Source organism: Amblyraja radiata, chromosome 20, assembly GCF_010909765.2.
Source record: "Amblyraja radiata isolate CabotCenter1 chromosome 20, sAmbRad1.1.pri, whole genome shotgun sequence".
Lineage (NCBI taxonomy): Eukaryota > Metazoa > Chordata > Chondrichthyes > Rajiformes > Rajidae > Amblyraja > Amblyraja radiata.
The window spans coordinates 12,527,095-12,545,608 of NC_045975.1; the positions used below are offsets into that span (position 1 = coordinate 12,527,095).

Genomic DNA, 18,514 nt, shown 5'->3' on the forward strand with positions numbered 1-18,514 from the left:
TTGCCCAATGTAGCCAAACGAGTATATAAAGGGCCTCAACATGGAGATGTTGGCCCGAGAGAAGATACTGTCGTCAGCTCGCTTATCATTCCTGTGAACTTAGAAGATTTTGCGGAGACAGCTTTGGTAGCTTTAAGTACGGCTGTAGCGTATCTATTAAAAGCTCCAACTTAAGCTGCTTGCATCTAAAATAGACACTGCTTATTTCACAACATATTTAGGAAGAATCAAGGAAAGAATAAAAAATTAGCCAGTTGTCACAGCCAAACCTGTTGCCAAGATACATTTGGGGCCATTTGAACAAATGCCATCTAGGCCACTTCCTCATTAACTTCCCTTGTGAAATCTGAGCATTTGCCATGTGCACTGCTTGGAAACACTGCAGTTTATGTTAAATGTCACTCACCTTCCAGGTCAGCAACTCAACCAGTCTGCAAAGCAACAAAACTCTTCTGTCGATTTGAAATGTGCCAATGAGAATTCACATAGCAAATCTTGTTTTTGCATCTCTCCACAGTCAGATATAGCCTTAGATAATTGAACGAGAGTCTTTGCCAAAAACACAAATCAGGGTCAAACCATAAAGTAGGTCAGATGAATCAGCTTCGCAGGAAGGAAGTGGTATCACCACACAGCCACTGCTGAGTTAACTCTTGATAAGGCAATAGCTTTTAACAGACAAGCTTGTGTTCAGCTTCTTCCCCACAGCCATCAGGCTATTAAACACAACAAATAAGCTATGAGCTCTGAACAGCAATAGACTATTATTATTATTTGTTATTTGCACTATATACAAAAGGGACGGGTTACACCTTAACTGGAGGGGGACCGACATTCTGGCAGGCAGGTTTGCTAGGGCTACACGTGTGGGTTTAAACTAAATAGTGGGGGGGGGGGAGGGATTGACAAATTGGGAGTATAAAGATGGAGTTGAAAGGAAAGTGGCTACAGGAAAAATTACAAAAGATTCTCGAATTAATGGAAAGGAAAGCTCGAGAAGGGACAACAGAGTAAGGTCAGGGCCAAATGCGAGCGGTTCGAGGGGGGAAGTGAATACGGAGGTCAAAGTGTTGTATATGAATGCGCGAAGTATAACCAACGTATAAGGAATAAAGTGGACAAGCCTGAGGCTCAGTTAGAAACTGGCAAGTACGATGTTGTGGGAATTACTGAGACTTGGCTGCAAGAGGGCCAGGGTTGGGAACTGAATATTCAAGGATATACTTCCTATCGAAAAGACAGACAGGTGGGCAGAGGGGGTGGGGTTGCTCTGTTGGTGAGGAATGAAATTCAGTCCCTTGCAAGGGATGACATTGAAACAGGAGGTGTGGAGTTAGTATGGATAGAACTAAGGAATTTTAAGAGTAAAAAGACCCAATGGGACTAATCTACAGGCCCCCAAACAGTAGCCTGGACATAGGGCGCAAGTTGAACCAGGAGTTCAAATTGTCATGTAGCAAAAGTAATGCTGTGGTTGTTATGGGAGATTTCAACATGCAGGTAGACTGGGAAAATCAGGTTGGTACTGGACCCCAAGAAAGGGACTTTGTAGGATGCCTTTGTGATGGATTCTTGGAACAGCTTGTATTGGAGCAAACCAGGGAGAAGGCAATTCTGGTTAGTGTTATGTAATGAACTGGATTTGATTAAGGACCTCGAGGTTAATGAGCCATTAGGAGGTAGTGACCATAACATGGTCAGGTTTAATCTACAATTGGAGAGGGAGAAGAGTAGATCGGAGGTGTCAGTGTAACAGTTGAATAAAGGGGACTATGGGGCCATGAGGGAGGAGCTGGCCAAAGTTGACTGGCAGAGATATAACAGTGAAACAAAATGGCAGGTATTTCTAGGAATAATACAGAAGGTGCAGGATCAGTTCATTCCTGGTGGAAGGTGAGGCCCTTGTTACGAGTGGGGGGATGGGGAGTGAGAGCAGTCATGGGGTATAGAAGAGACCCTGGTGAGAGCCTCATCTATAGTAGAAAAGGGGAACCCCGTTCCCTAAAGAATGAGGACATCTCCGATGCCCTGGTTTGGAACACCTCATCCTGGGTGCAGATGCGGCATAGACGGAGGAATTGGGAGTAGGGGATAGAGGAAGCAGGATGGGAAGAAGTGTAGTCCAGATAGCCATGGGAGTCAGTGGGTTTATGGTCGATGTCGGTCAGTAGTCACCTGCGATGGAGATAATGAGGTCCAGATGTTACATGCGATGGAGATAGTGAGTGCTAGAAACGGTAGGGAGATGTTGGTAGGGAGATGGTCCAGGTGAATTTGAGTGCCAGATGGAAGTTAGTGGTGAAATGGATGAAGTCAGTGAGTTCTGCATGGGTGCAAGAGGTAGCCCCAACGCAGTCATCGATGTAGCGGAGGTAGAGTTCGGGGATAGGGCCACGGTACACCTCGAACAAGGATTGTTCGACGTACCCTACAAAGAGGCAGGCATAGCTGGGGCCCATGCGCGTGCCCGTAGCTATGCCTTGGATTTGGAGGAAATGGGAGGAGTCAAATAAAAAGTTGTTGAGGGTAAGGACCAGCTCCGCAAGGTGGAGGAGAGTATCGGTAGACGGGGATTGGTTGGTTCTGCAGTCGAGGAAGAAACAGAGGGCTTTAAGACCCTCCTGGTGGGGGATGGAGGTGTAGAGTGACTGGACATCCATGGTGAAGATGAGGGAATGGGGGCCTGGAAAACGGAAGATGGAGGAGATGAAGAGCATGTGAGGTGTCTTGGACATAGGTAGGGAGGAATTTAACCAGAAGGGGGATAGGATGGAGTCGAGGTATGTAGAAATAAGTTCAGTGGGACACGAACAAGCAGAAACAATGGGTCTGCCAGGACAGTCAGGTTTGTGGATGTTGGGGAGAAGGTAAAATCGGGATGTGCGGGGCTGGGAAACGATGAGGTTGGAGGCTTGGGAGGACAGGGAGCCGGAAGTGATGAAGTTTGAGATAATGGCCTAGTGCTCGTCTGTGGGGTCATGGTTCAAGGATAAGTAGGAAGAGGTGTCTGAGAGTTGGCGCCTGGCCTCAGTCTTGTAGAGATCAACTCGCCGTCTCCGCTTCCTTTCTTCTCCCTGCCCCCCCCCCCCCCCACCTCCTCATCAGTCTGAAGAAGGGTCTCGACCCGAAATGTGACCTATTCCTTCGCTCCATAGATGCTGCCTCACCCGCTGAGTTTCTCCGGCATATTTGTCTACCTTCGATTTTTCCAGTATCTGCAGTTCCGTCTTAAACAACTGTTCAATATTGGCCAAAGAACTTTACAAGCAATGATAAAATCTATTTTACTTACAAATTCAGAAGCAAATTAGCTCATTGTTAGCTCACGCAAACAACAGTGTGACAATCGTTTGGTAAAATATTGTATGTCACAAAGTTTCTTCCCCAAAAGAGACTCCATCCCCGACTTTTCGCATCTTACTGCCTTTTGGAGATAGAACTGTTTCAGACCTCTTGTGTGCACCTTCATCGAGACTGCCTATATCCACCCATGCGCATCACTCAACTCCACCTCTGCACCACTGCAGCCAGGACTCTCATAGCTGACTTTGTTTCCATCAGAATTAACTATTCCAATGGGTGCCTGACTGGTATCCTCTGTTCTACCTTCTGTGAACTTCATCTAAAAGTACTACTGGGTAAATAGCAGAATCTATTAGATCCATATCAGAATCCATAGATTGGTACAGTAAATTAAATATTTAATAAAAACTGAGCAGCATCATCTTAAATAGGAGCCATGGAGCACCTCAAGTTGGCCTGCACGATACAGGGCGTCTAGAACATGATAAACCAGTTACTACCATTTCCCTACTTGTAGAACTCTTCACTTTCATTAGTGATATCAGAACATCTCAAAGTCTTTTGCAGCCACTTACATGTTTTTGAAGTTAGTCACTTTATGATGTACAGTAGGAAGTGCAGTAGTCAATTCTGCCTAACAAGCTTCCACAAACAGCTTTAACAATGCAGGCATGGACAACATGAAAGTCTTCTTTATAGGAAGCCTCCATTTCCAACTCTCATCCGTAAGATAGCAACCTATAGTGCAGTATTCTCTTGGTACTGCACTGGAACTGACAATCTGGATAAATGTTCATAAGCCTTTGGAGTGCTGCTTGAAATCTCAATCTTCCAACCCGAAAGTGTGATTCTTAACATCACACAGCACATTTCAAGCGACAATCTAAGTTGGGAGAACTTCCGGATTTGAAAAATATATATTTTTAAGCTTGACTTTGCAGCTTTTATTCCATCTCTTCAACTACTGAGACATAACTGTCCTCCACTTCATAGTACAGCCAGTTTTGAATCTGAGGGATGTTGATGGGAATGTGTGGAGAATAAAATTGGATCATTGCAAAGTAGTACTCAAGGGTCAGGGCCTGCTTCTCTGCATATGACTAATAAATCTAATAGAACTTGCGGACATTTTAAGTGATGGCTTACTTCTGATATCATTATCCAAGTACATTTTCTCAGGAAATTGGAAATAAAGCAGAGACTTCAGATGAAACCAAAGGCTGGCATGTTCAGCAGCCCCTTTGTATGTTACGGGAAGTGGAGGGATATGGATCGTGTGCAGGCAAGGGAGATTAGTTTAACTTGGCGTCATGCTCAGCAGGGACATTGTGGGCTGAAGGGCCTGTTCATGTGTTGTACATTTTACTGTATATGCTGAGAACCTAAGAGGAAATTATGTGGGCTGCAACACTAATGAAGCACAAACATTGTCGAGACCTGATGAATGAAAAGACTTTCTATAATGTAGGTTCTCAGCAACTGAATCCCATTTTTCCACATAGTGTCTCAGATTGACACACTTAAAGAACATGGAACTGAGCTTACACAGTCCAGACAAGCAACTACTTGCATTTCATGTGGCACCTTTAATAAGGTGAAACAGCCCACAGGCAGTTCCCAGAAGCATTAACAACATATTTGCCTGCAGAAGTGTATGGTGTGATTAAACCCATTGATAGAGATGGATTTTAGTTTCTTAAAAAGAGAAGGGACAGAAAGACAACGTTAAAGGCTGAAGATTGAGGGGCAAGGTCATGGAAGAATTATAAAACACAGAAGAGAGTCTTCAGATTGAGGCATTTCTCTCCAGGCGGTGTAAGTATGGTTGCTAGGTGAAATGAGTCATTGAGCTACACAGCAGGGAAATAGGTCCTTTGGCCCACCTTGTCCATGCCGGCCAAGTTCGAATATTGGGCTAGTCCTATTTGCCTGAATTTGTCCGAGAGCCCTCTAAACCTTCCCTGTATATATATATATGTGTCTAAATGTCTTTTATGTCATAATTGTATTGATAGGTTAACTGGTTACCGTGCATTACCCTTCATATCTAGGCGGAAAGGAAAGGAGTTGATGGGCATCGGAATGGGACTGATGGGATTGCCCTGCTGGGATCTAGCATGCAACTGATGGGTCATACAGCCTCACTCTGTGCCATTCTAAATAAGCAAGCAAGCATCTAAAGGGCAGAAAGATCGGGTGTCCTTATGCCCAATTATCAAAAGACAAGTACGCAGGTTTAGCAAGCAATTAGGAAAACTAACAGAAACATTATTGGGCTAGGTGAAATGAATACAAAGGTAGGTTAGCTGTGCTTCAGTTATATGGGGTGTGGATGAAACCACACCTGGAGTATTGTGCACAGTGTTGGTCTCATTGCTTAAGGAAGGATGTAAATGAATTTAGGAGTTACCAGAAAATGCAGCTGCTTCAAACTTGAGCAAAAAGCAAATTGTTGGAGGAAGTCAGTGGGTCAGGCAGCATATGTGGAGAGAAAGGAAATTTTTTGTTTTGGGTCGGGACCCTTCTTCAGGTTATTCTGCAGGAGGTTCCCGACTCAAAATGTCATCTGTTCATTCCCTGGCCCATTGAGTTTCACCAGTAGTTTGTATTTTGTTCATTAATTTAAGTAGTTTTAGTTGAAAAATTGTTTACTAAGCTAATACCTAAAAGAGACATTTTATCCTACGAGGCAAGTTTGGACAGGCTTTACCTGCATTGATGGGAGATTAGAAAAGTGGTCTTGACAGGGTAGAAGTGAAGACTATATTTCCTCGTGGGAGAATCTAAAATTGGAGCTCAGTTTAAAAACGAGGAACCACCCCCTCAAAACATGTGGAGTTGAGGTTACAATAAGTCATGATATAAATGGCAGGGCAGGCTTGATGGGCCGAGTGTCCTATGTACGTTGATATATTGTTGGTATTGACTGGTGCCACAAGAAACTGCAGATGTTGAAGTCTTGATCAAAACACAAAGTGCTGGAGAAACTCAGCAGGTCAGACAACTGATATCAGTCTGAAGAAAGGTCTCGACTCAAGAGGTCATCTGTCCATTCCCTCCAGTTTATATAGACTGTTGGATGGTGGAAGAGGTGATAAGCTGCTACAATTCAGTTGGTTTCTCAGGAAGGTAAGCATCACAGTACTGCTTTTCGCAGCCTTCACCAATGAAGGACAGATTAATCACAGCCTACAGAACCCATGCCCTTCTCCATCTCAATTCATTTCCATTTTTGCCTGACATTTATTAACTAAAAGGTAAATTTCCCTTTGCTTACAATGTCAGAAACAGTAACCAAAATAAATTGTCTCATTCGAGTTACAACAAAGCAACGATATTGCCTTATATTTATGTTGCTGCGAGGGAAAGCCTTTATAACCATGGATATATTACTGTAACATTAGAACCAGAACTGAAAGGTAAAACCTCTGCAAGCCAAGAATCAGGGAATACAAACAGCCCGTAATGTTTAGAATTTAGTGTTAGATTATGATTTATCAATCACAGATATCGATTTGTATTTGGTGTCCTGAGATTTCACTCACATTTCATAAACTTGGCAGTAGGTGTCAGCCTTGGTTCAGAGGAAAGCATTCTTCTTCTGATCATAAGGGTCTGGGTTTAACTCCAGACAACCTATTTGAACAATTAAGCCAGGCATGAATAACCAGTACAGTACCAAGGAAGTGCCATTATTTCACAAGCTGTCTATCTAGGGTCCTCTCTGATTAATTTAAATGGTCTCATGGCAGAAATGGGGTCTCTCCTCGGGTCTTTGGTAACATGTTTCCCTCCACTAACAGCAAAAAAAAAGATCAGGTAGTGTACCTAGAACTGAGAGATCCTATTGTGCACAAATCTTCTGCCACACTTCCTTACAGCTTAGCTTTAAAATGAATTCAAACAAAATTAAGCCATGCTGTTCAGAGTTCACATGGTCAATTAATTGCATATACCCAAATGCTAAGGCAGATATTAGCAGTGCACCCTGTATGCAATGAGAATTAATTTGAAACAGTTATTCAACTGATTTTCACTGCAAAATGGACAAACCACATTCGCAAGGGTGTCACGAGGACTGGAGATCTTGAATTACAAGGAGATATTAGATAAGCGGGGGCTTCCTGGAGCATAGGGGGCGGAGAGGTGACCTTATCCCACCCTACAGTACAGGGAAGGCACAGTGGCACAGCGGTAGAGTTGCAGCCTTATAGTGCTAGAGACCCTGGTTCGATCCCGACTGCAGGTGCTGCGTGTACGGAATTTATACGTTCCCCCTGTGATCGCGTGGGTTTCCTCCGGATGCTCCAGTTTCCTCCCACATTCCAAAGACATGCAGTGTTGTAGATTAATCAACTTCTATAAATTGTCCCTAGTGTGGGATAGAACTAATGTACGGATGATCATTGGTCAGTGTGAACTCGGTGGGCTGAAGGGCCTGTTTCCACACGGTATCTCTAAACAAACTAAACTACAGCAAGGTGGCAAAACAATAACAAGGCAATTGAAGGGAATGCGAGACGATATTTGCAAGGTACAGAGAAATAATGAGAGGGGATTGGGATTGCTCTAGTTGGTCTAAATGTAGGTTTATTCTTGTCACATGTACCCAGTTACAGTTAAAAACTTTGTCTTGCATGCTAATTAATCAAGTTAGATAATACTGTGCTTAAATACAGTCAACAATTCAAGTACAATAAGTAGAGCGAAGGGGAAAACACAAAATGCAGAATATAAGTCTCAGCATTAGACCACAACAGTTCCAGAGGCAAAGTCCAATGTCAGCAATGAGGCAGGTTGGAGAATCGGATTGTACCCTGCGTTGCAGAAGGGCCATTCAGAAGTCTGATAACAGAAGGGGAAAAGATATTCCTGAGTCTGCTGGTGCACACTTTCAAGCCTCTGTATCTTCTGCCCAACAGGAGTGGGGAGAAAGAGGAATGACTGCGGCCTAGGAAAGGTCTTGGATTATGATGCTTTATGCACGACTTGAAGTGTGAGATGGCAGAGTGAAGTGCAGATGGATTCAGCGGTAGGGAGGAGTCGGTATGGCAGAATAACCTCTGGTATAATAAGTGAGTAGGTGCAAATAGGGAATTTTAACATATAAGACCGAAGACCTGGTTCCTCTAGAGTAATAACCACTGAGATTACAAGTCGTGCATAAAGCTGGACAAAAAACATGGACCCCCCCCCCCCCCTTGGTTATTACCATTCATTGATACACCGGGGCTTATTTACAGAGGCCAATTAAACTACCAATTCGCACATGTTTGCAATGCGGAACTGGAGCACCCTGGAGAAACCCATATGATCATAGAGAGAACGTGCAAACTCCACACAGGCAGCGCACAAAAATCAGATTTGAATCAGGTCTCTGGTATGAATTCAAATGAATTTATTGTCATTGTCATGTGTCCCTGTATAGGACAATGACATTCTTGCTTTGCTTCAGCACACAGAACATAGTAGGCATTTACTACAAAACAGATAAGTGTGTCCATATACCATAATATAAATATATACACACATGAATAAATACTGAGATACAGTTACTCTAGTAGCTGCATTACTGTGATACCAACTATTCATAAACTCCAACTTTTTTACAAAATTACCATTCATAATCAATTAGACGTAAATTACTTTTAAGTGAAATATACCTGCTGCCTAAGCAAGCTACAGAGGGTTGACACTCAAAAGGTCAAAGGCACAATATTTCAAAAATACCATCGAGCAGTATGTTGTTTTAAATTCAAACCTGTCAAACATCATACATTTCAGAAAATCACATCTGCCCAACCAAGATTCAGATCTGCAACAATAGCAATGTGTGTTTACATGCTTCCTGAACATCTAACATTAAATGCTAGTTTCATAGAAGTAACTATCGACTAGTTGATATTGAAAACACAAAGCAATACGAGTACAGGTAGACAAAACTTTGCTTAAAGGTCATGATTTCAAATGACATCTCAAGACAGTAGAAAAGCTTACATGAGTAAGCTTAGAGCTTCAACAGCTAAAAGTCTAACCACCAATCGTGGCGTGATAACAATCAAGGATATACAAATGACAAGGATCAAGGATATTAAGGGATTACACTTCAAAATGCCACAAAGGGAAGAGAGAGAGGGGGGGGGTGAGAGAGGGGGAGAGGGAGCGGGAGAGGGAGGGAGGAGGGAGAGGGAGAGAAAGGGGGAGAGAGAGAGGGGGGGAGAGAGAGAGCGAAAAAACACAATATCTGTGATTTGGATCACCACTAGGGCATGTCCATCTGTGCTGTAATGAGAGGAGTCAGGCAGGGTGCACGGAGGGAATGGGAAGAAGGCAAAGTCAGCAACCAGCCCCTTGCAGCGGCGAGGGGTGGAGGGGGGTCAACAACTAGCCTTTTCGGAAGATGCTGAACAGGGTGCGGATGACTGCGTTACGGGAAGGGACGGATGACAATCAAAGGGTGGGGAGGAGGACTGCCAGGAGGCTGGGTTGCGGTGGGTAAAGGATGACAGCTCGAGGGGTGGGTTGAGGGTACCGATGGCAGTGCCAACGTTGTGGAAGGCGGGGCTGGAGGGGATAGCCCAGGGGTAGGTGGAGGGTGGAAAGATGACAGCCCGGTAGTGCGGACGATAGTGCTGGGGGTCGGGTAAGATGACGACGACAGCCAACGTTTGGTGGGAGAGGGGTGGGGGGAGTTAAGAAGAGCCCGGTGGAGGGATGACAGGCTGGTGGAGGGGCAGTGACAGTCGTGTGGTGGAGGGGGTGACAGTCCTGTGGTGGAGAGAGTGACAGCCCGGCGTTGGGGATGACAGCCCGGTGGAGGGGGGTGACAGTCCTGTGGTGGAGGGGCAGTGACAGCCCGGTGGTCGGAGCCGCGCGGGTGCCGGTCGCCGCGGGCTAAGGGCGATCGGCCGCGCTGCCGCTGACCCCACCCGGCTCTCAGCGCTTGTCGTGGCGGGGGCTCGCTGCCTGCCTGCCTGCCTCCCTCCCTCCTGCCCCCCCGCTGCACCTTGCTCTGTCGTTGTCGCTGTTCCCCGCCGTCCGCTCGCCCGCCCGTCGCTGCCCCTGTCACTGGCGCTATCTCTGCCACCCGCCACCGCGCAGGGTTCCCCTCACCTACTTTCCACTGCTGACGTAACCGCTGACCTGGTTCTGCGCGCGCCACGCCCCGGGGCCAATCACGGCCCGCCCTGACCGCCAACCAATCACCGAGCGGCTCAGCGGCCAATCGCAGCCCCCACCCCGTCCGAAGCGCACCAATCACAGGCCAGCTTCTGCTGGGCGGGACCCCGCCCACCTATCAGAGCGCGATGGGGGGGATGCCGTCCTCTGATACGCCGGTGGGCCGAGACCGAGCGGTGGGCGCATGGGCGCTGGTTACCATGGCAACGGGCTGCCGTCCCGGCCTCTCGTCGTGTCGGGAGTTGTGGAGCCGGCGGGTGTGAGGGTAAGGCAGCCGAGGCGCTCCCCCTCAGCATCGCCCCTCCCACAGTGCGGCGCTCCCTCAGCATTGCCCCTCCCACAGTGCGGCGCTCCCTCAGCATTGCCCCTCCCACAGTGCAGCGCCCAGCCTGCCGTTCAGTACCGCTGAGAGGCGCGTACAGTACAGGCTGTTCCTGCACACTCTCCACTTCCTCGGGACCTGGGATGGAGAGTGTTGCACATGGCTGTGGCCTGCAACAGGTACTTGAGCCGGTTCACGGACTCAACAGCACCTGTCACTTCTGCACGAGGAAGAGACCGTGTTCCACTTGTACATGTAGTGTGAGAGGTTGCAGCTCCTTTTTTTGACTATCTGAAGGGACTGTTCCTCAAGTTTTGGTTACATTTTAAGCCCCACACTCCTGATATTTGGGCATCCGGTACAGAGGGGGGAAGGTCGGGAGGGAGGGGGATCTCTCTGTCTGTCTGCTCCTGGGCCTGGCCAAGATGGCCATTTGTGGGTCCAGGCAGCGGGTGGTCGACGGCAGCACAGGGGTTGACTGCTGCCCCTTTTCCTGGCTTACGTCCGTGCCCGCGTGCCCCTGGAGAGGGAACACGCGATGTTCATGGGGACTTTGGAGGCCTGCCGTGAATGCTGGTCACCGTGGGACGTCGAGTGTTTTGTTGATAAAGTTGACGTTATATTAATTGGATGATAGTTTGTTTGTAAACTGTCAACATAGGCAGTCTTTGATTGTGTTAATACTATGTTTATTTTTATTTATTGAATAAAAGTATTTGTATAATAAACAAAAAATGTTTTAAAAAGTGTGGCGCTCCCTGAGTACTACCCACTGTGCGGTACTCCCTCAATACTACCCCTCCTACAGTGTGACGCTCTCTCAGTACTGTTTCTCTGACCCTGGGGCACTACCCCATGGATGGCCAGTTTACATCAGTTTTCACTGTAGGTCCTGGCAGTAATCCTGGAAATAGTTGTAATTGATCATTGAGCAGTACTGTATAGGGACTTAGGAAAATTACTAAGAATCAACGAGAGTGAGGCCCACTGTAAATTGGAGGAGCAGCACCTCATATTTCGCTTGGGTAGTTTACACCCCAGCGGTATGAACATTGACTTCTCCAATTTCAGGTAGTCCCTGCTTTCTCCCTCTTTCCCCTCCCCTCCCCTTCCCAGCTCTCCCACAGCGCACTGTCTCCGCCTCTTCCTTTCTTCTTCCCGCCCCCCCCCCCCACCCTCACATCAGTCTGAAGAAGGCTCTCGACCCAATACGTCGCCTATTTCCTTTGCTCCATAGATGCTGCCTCACCCGCTGAGTTTCTCCAGCATTTTTGTCGACTAAGAATCATTAAATAAGAATAATTTAAGTTTCAATAAGATCTCTCTTCATTCTTCTAATCTCAAATGAATATAGATCTAGCCTGCTCGAACCTACTCATGTCTCTAACCCCAAAATAGATCATGAACAGATAAGAAAGTTGCTATTTTGCTACTTACCACTTCAAACACGGTCATAGTCAGATTTGTTCCTTTAAGACAATACTCGCTGTTTGTGTTTTTTGAAAGAGCCATCCCGCACAATACTGTGGTAAAAGAAGGATGTTGTGGATATCTGATTTTAAGTAACTTTCAGAATATCTTTGTAAATGACCTTATCCTAGTCTTTTCAGTTAAGATATGTTCCCTTTGTAAATGTATGGAACCATTTGTCCACACTTAAAATACTGGAAATTGTAGCTATTAAAATACATTTAATTACCCGCTACCATCTTTGCACTAAAGGGCATAAGAACCTGAACTACTTTAAGCTCGGTGATTTTCCACCTGGTCCGTTTGTACTGAATCTGTTGCATTTAAACTCGCCAGAAAGAAGAATAGACTGAGAGGGGTGTCTGCGTTTAATACAATTGGATCAGTGAATAGAAGCTCAATGGTTTTGAACGCACTCTGCAATGCTGAGATTGGACATGTCTGGTTGGTGGTTTCTGGTATACACAAGAAAGTGAGAGTTTTAAAAGAGGGGCAAAAGATGCAGAATAATGTGAGGTACTTAAGAGAAGAACAAAGGTGTTTGAAAAAAATAATAGCGTTAATGATTAATTTACGAGAACTAGTTTGTTATAAATTAAAAGATGCAGCACAGGTAGGTGGAACTAACGATTGAGTTTATTTTCACAGAAAATTAGAAAAGTAAGGAAGTCATTCTAGCCATGGTTAGACTACACTAGACTAACCATGGTTTAGCAGAACTAGAATGCAGTTTTTGTGCCGATATTACACAACGGGTATAGAAGCATGGGACCAGAAATGTGAGGGAAAAACATGAGCTCTTTAAAGAAAGGCATTGACAGAATGGATAGAAAGAGAATGTTTTCTCTTGTGGGGAATAACATAACTGGAGTTCATTAATATAAAAATATAACTAAACATCCAGTAAGGCATTTCAGGGGAGACACCAACTGATAGAAAATTGGTTGAATGGCAGAAGGCAAAGAGTGGGAATAAAGGAGGCTTTTTTTGGTTGGCTGCCAGAGACTAGTGGTGTTCCACAAGGAAGTGCGGAATGTGATGGGGATCTTTATGCTTGATAGGATTTGCGAGAGTAGAAGCTGTTCACTACAGTTACAACAAAGCTGTTCAAACTTGTAGAATGGGGCCCAGTAATAAATCCGGTAATTATATATGAGAAACATCTTTATCCAGAGGATAATATAAGAATGATTTTCACAAACAGTTGAGATGACAAGCAAAGATACATTTATGGGGAAGTGAAAGGAAAAGACAATTACACTGATGAAGAGGCATGAGGAGAAGCTTTTATGCAGCTTGGAATATTGAGTCAAATTAGATTCAGATTCAGATTCAATTTTAATTGTCATTGTCAGTGTACAGTACAGAGACAACGAAATGCATTTAGCATCTCCCTGGAAGAGCGACATAGCAAATGATTTGAATAAATAATAATAAGTGATAATAAGTGTCCGGGGGGGGGGGGGGCGATTGGCAGTCACCGAGGTACGTTGTTGAGTAGAGTGACAGCCACCGGGAAGAAGCTGTTCCTGGACCTGCTGGTTCGGCAACGGAGAGACCTGTAGCGCCTCCCGGATGGTAGGAGGGTAAACAGTCCATGGTTGGGGTGAGAGCAGTCCTTGGCGATGCTGAGCGCCCTCCGCAGACAACGCTTGCTTTGGACAGACTCAATGGAGGGGAGCGAGGAACCGGTGATGCGTTGGGCAATTTTCACCACCCTCTGCAATGCCTTCCGGTCGGAGACAGAGCAGTTGCCATACCATACTGTGATGCAGTTGGTAAGGATGCTCTCGATGGTGCAGCGGTAGAAGTTCACCAGGATCTGAGGAGACAGATGGACCTTCTTCAGTCTCCTCAGGAAGAAGAGACGCTGGTGAGCCTTCTTGATCAGAGTTGAGGTATTGTGGATCCAAGAGAGGTCATCGGAGATGTTGACTCCCAGGAACCTGAAGCTAGAAACACGTTCCACCTCCGTCCCGTTAATGTGGATGGGGGTGTGCGTGCCGCCCCTGGACTTCCTGGAATTACTTGTTTACAGTGCTGTAAATATTTAACACATTCAGGTGTACAAAACGAAGGTGTGAAGCATAACCTGAAAGATTGTTTGAGTGAAGATTCATGAGTACAAACATAAACTCCAGAGCTCTGTAAGTAATCTCAACACAGATTCATTAAGAACTCCATTTATAGGAAGATCAAAACTTGGTTTGATTGTTTGTCCCCCTCTAATATTACACATGATTATGTTGAAGTAAAAGCATATGGCCTGTGTTACATTTGTTAAAGGAGTTTGGATGCCAAGATTGTGAAGGACACTATGTGAGTGCTTGTTCTCCTATCGTTCAGGATTATGTGCCAAGTCTCGGTCTCTACGTTCTGTACACCCATGACTGTGTGGGCCAAGTACAGCACCAACTTGATCTTTAAGTTCACTGATGATACCACCGTATCAGCTGGATCAACATCAGCAATGTAACGGACAGGAAAGAGATTGGGAACATGTGTCACAGTGTCAGTATAACAACTTTACCCGTAACATCTGAAAGATGAAAGAGTTAGTTGTTGACTTAGGGAAGTGGAAGTTGAACACAACACTGTCCTCATCAATGGTGCTGCTGTAGAGATGATGAATAGCTTCAAATGTTTTGCCTTCCAGATCACCAGCAATCTGACCTGGTCCTTTCACACTAATGCAGTGATCAGGGAAGTGCATCAGCGTAATTACTTTCTTAGTTATCCAAGAGGGTTCAATGTGTCCATGAGGATTCTTTTGAACTTCAACAGATAGGCTTTTTGAAAGCATTATGACAGAATGCCTCTCAGCCTAAGATAGACACAACAAGCTGCAGTAACTCAGCGGGTCAGGCAGCATCTCTGGAGAAAGGAAATGGGTGACGTTTCGGGCTATGACCCTTCTTCAGAAGGGTCTCTCAGCCTGGTATAACTGCTCTGTTCCTGACCACCTGAACCTGCAGAGAGTGGTGAATATTGCCACATCATCACAGGCTCATAATTTCCTGCCATACAGTCTATCTTCATGGTGCATTGAAGGCTGGAAGTATCACGACGGGTGCCTGCGCCCTGCCATTCCCTGTTATCTGGGAGTTGTAGGAGCCTAAAAGCAAGGACATCCAGAGATAAGAACAGCTTGTTCCCCATGGCTATCAGACTCATGAACCAATCATCTCTTTCATGCTCCGTTCCCGGTGATGCTACCAAGTAACCTTACTCTGGGATAGACACAAAGTGCTGGAGTAACTCAGTACGTCCAGGCAGCATTCTCTGGAGAAAATAGATAGGTTATGTTTCCGGTCCGTACCATTCTTCAGACCTGACTTTACTACTGAGTTACTCCTGCACTTTGTGTCTATCTTTGGTATAAACCAGCATCTGCAGTTCTTTTTTATTATCCTTATGCTTAACTCTACCTCATTCGGTTATTGTAATGGCACTTTGTCATGTTTTTTGTACTACTATCTTTGAATCATTCTGCCGTTCCTGCATTCATTGTTGTATTTATTGTGTACTTATTATGTTTATTGTTTACTCTGAGCATCATGCAAACTAATAATTTAATTGCACCCTGGTGAATATGACAATAAATTAATCTGATCTGAATTTAATTACAGTATTTCTGCCGTTACTTGCCTGAGATGATCTTGAGTATTGATCTGTTTGTAGGAAAAATTGCTGCCATAGATTAATTTGAACAACATTCTGTCTTTTGACTGTGATATTTACAAGCTGAAAAATTGAGTAAAATAGTAATCTCCCCTCGGCATTCCCTCCCCTTTGATGATGCCATCTGAGCATGCACCCGATTCATTGAAATTTAGACAACCTTGGTTCTGCAGTGCAGTCACTTACGCACATTGAATAGCTTCCTATTCATTCTGAAGATTAGCTTCCCTCCCCTGGGAAGTTTGTTGAAAGTGAAATGCAACCATCTGGCATAAAAGACTGAGAAGATTGTCAAGGTGACAGAGCCTTGTTTGAAACAGTATATTGGTTATAATGAGGTTGCCCTCCAATTATCAAAGGAAGAACCCTTTGGAGCCAAATTTCTCTTTCTTTGCAGATCATGCCATGACAGAAGATTATGTCCTTTCCCACCCTGGTGTGGAAGTAGGCTAGTTTGTCGTGATCAAGTTTAAAAAAAAAGTCAGAACAGAAGGTCTCCATGGCTTTATCTGAAGTTTGAAGGATTGGGACATATGCACGATGAACAAGGTGTATTGGTACCAAGTTAGTGTGAGCTGAAGACTCGTACAGCATTCGCTAATTTGACAGGTGAGTTACGGGGAAGACAAACTAACTCATTCTTCATGGTGAATTTCACTTCTTGAAAACGGTGCTCCTCTTCCAGTTTAAGCCTCCAAAAGAAAGAACAGCCACTCAAGTCCTTTAAATTGACCACCTTCTGCTTGTTGTGTCCAACATAGTGTGGCAATGCCAGTATCAAAGTGTCTGATTTCCTGATCTACAATGGGGAAACAGCATGCAAATCTGCCATTATGTCAATGAGAGTTCTGAAATTCCAGAGGCCAAACTTCATATGGTGGAGTGGAAGTTACCTGCCTTTTAATGGGGAGTAACCATTGCACATCAACCTATTACACAGGTTTGACAGGGTAAATTCTCAATCTGGTGGCAAAAGTGCTCTACTCAGTTACACACTCGGCTTTTAATTGAATTGAATACAATTTTGAATACATTTTATTAGCCAAATATGTATACACACATATGTAAACATATTATTGTATAGTTTCATTACAGCTCAGAAAGAGATAATTTGGCCCATCGAGTCTGCAACGTATCTCTGTGTGCAAGAAGGCAGACCCATTTGCTAGATCATTCCCTTTGCCCTGCAAATTTTCCTTCCTTAATTATTTATTCAATTAACTACAGAAAGCTATCTTTAAATCTGCTTTCACCACTGTGAAGGCCCAGTGCCAGTAGAGTTGCTGCCTTACAGTACCAGGAACCCAGGTTCGATCCGACTACAGGTGTTGCCTGTGTGGAGTTTGTATGTTCTCCCTGTGGCCATGTGGGTTTACGCCAGATATTCCGGTTTCCTCCCACATTCCAAAGACGTGCAGATTTGTAGGTTTATTGGCTTCTGTAAATTGTCCCTAGTGTGTAGGATAGAACAACACACTAGGGTGTATGGGTGATCGCTGGTCGGTCGAAGGGCTTGCATCAAACCGCAGCTTAATCTTCTCTGCTCCAAGGCCAATGATCCAACTTCTCCAGTCTATCTGCAGAAATGCTGCATCTGAAAACTTAACCTGCCTTCCTCAAAGATACTGTTGTATGAGAAATAATAATCTTTTAGTGCAAAATGCACACTATGTATGTGCATCAATTCACTATCTAAAGAGAGGGAAGATAATTTTTCATTCTAGTATCTTGTACACTATTAACATTTTTTTTTTAAATCACAATATATAGATTCTTCACATCAGAAACCATACTATCTGTACATAAAGATCTCTTGACTGCTCATGTATGAATGGGAGTTTCTCTAATGATGTGGGCACTATTCATTTTTTTAGTTTAGAGATACAGCGAGGAAACAGGCCCTTCGGCCCACTGAGTCTGCACCAACCAGCGATCCCCGCACATTAACACTATCCTACTCACACTAGGGACAATTTACATTTATACCAAGCCAATATTAATTAACCTACAAACCTGTACGTCTTTGGAATGCGGGAGGAAACCAAAGATCGGAGAAAACCCAAGCAGGTCACAGGGAGAACATATAGACTCTGCACCATAGTCAGGATCGAACCCGGCTCTGACGCTGTAAGCGCTATAAGGCAGCAACTCTACCAATTACCTTCATCAATTACTTCATTCGTCAATCACCAACCACTAACTGGTGATTCATGCATTTCTATCTAGATTGACTGTTCTATAATACTTCTAGCCAGCGTCTCTTATTCTGGCCTCATTAAGCTTGAGATCGTTTGAATACTGCCACCCATGTTCAAATTTTCCTCAGGCTCTGTTCACTCATCACTCCTGTGCTTGTTAATCTACATTACTTCCAGTTGAACAATACAATTCAAAATATGTGCATCCGTTTTCAAATCCATCCATTTCAGGTCTTCCTATCTCTGTAATCCTTCCAGTTTTATAACACTCCGAGATGTCAAGACTCCTACAGTTGAATTTCTCTTTTAATCTTTTTCACATGCCTTCAGTAACCAAATCCCAAGCTCTGCAAGTCCATTT

At 44.6% G+C, this 18,514-nt stretch overlaps 2 protein-coding genes across 6 annotated transcripts in view; one reads left to right on the top strand and one right to left on the bottom strand.

The window, feature by feature from the left end:
* The window catches only part of arntl (aryl hydrocarbon receptor nuclear translocator like), a 56,251-nt gene extending 45,811 nt beyond the window's left edge, over positions 1-10,440 (bottom strand). The window contains exon 1 of one of the 2 annotated variants that reach the window (XM_033038828.1): positions 10,310-10,440. Coding sequence is in view for 1 of the 2 variants with exons in the window: in XM_033038827.1 (XP_032894718.1) it covers positions 6,849-6,912 (64 nt within the window). In the remaining variant the exon portion in view is untranslated. Of the gene's footprint in view, positions 1-6,848; positions 7,327-10,309 lie in introns of those variants that run through there. The other variant, XM_033038827.1, reaches the window with a different exon arrangement.
* Positions 10,441-10,586: 146 nt separating this feature from the next.
* Positions 10,587-18,514, top strand: part of LOC116984600 (carabin-like) — a 91,281-nt gene continuing 83,353 nt past the window's right edge. For 3 of the 4 annotated variants that reach the window (XM_033038829.1, XM_033038831.1, XM_033038832.1), the window contains exons 1-2: positions 10,646-10,747; positions 16,353-16,564. The gene's annotated coding sequence lies outside the window, so the exon portion shown is untranslated. Of the gene's footprint in view, positions 10,748-16,352; positions 16,565-18,514 lie in introns of all 4 variants that reach the window. The other variant, XM_033038830.1, reaches the window with a different exon arrangement.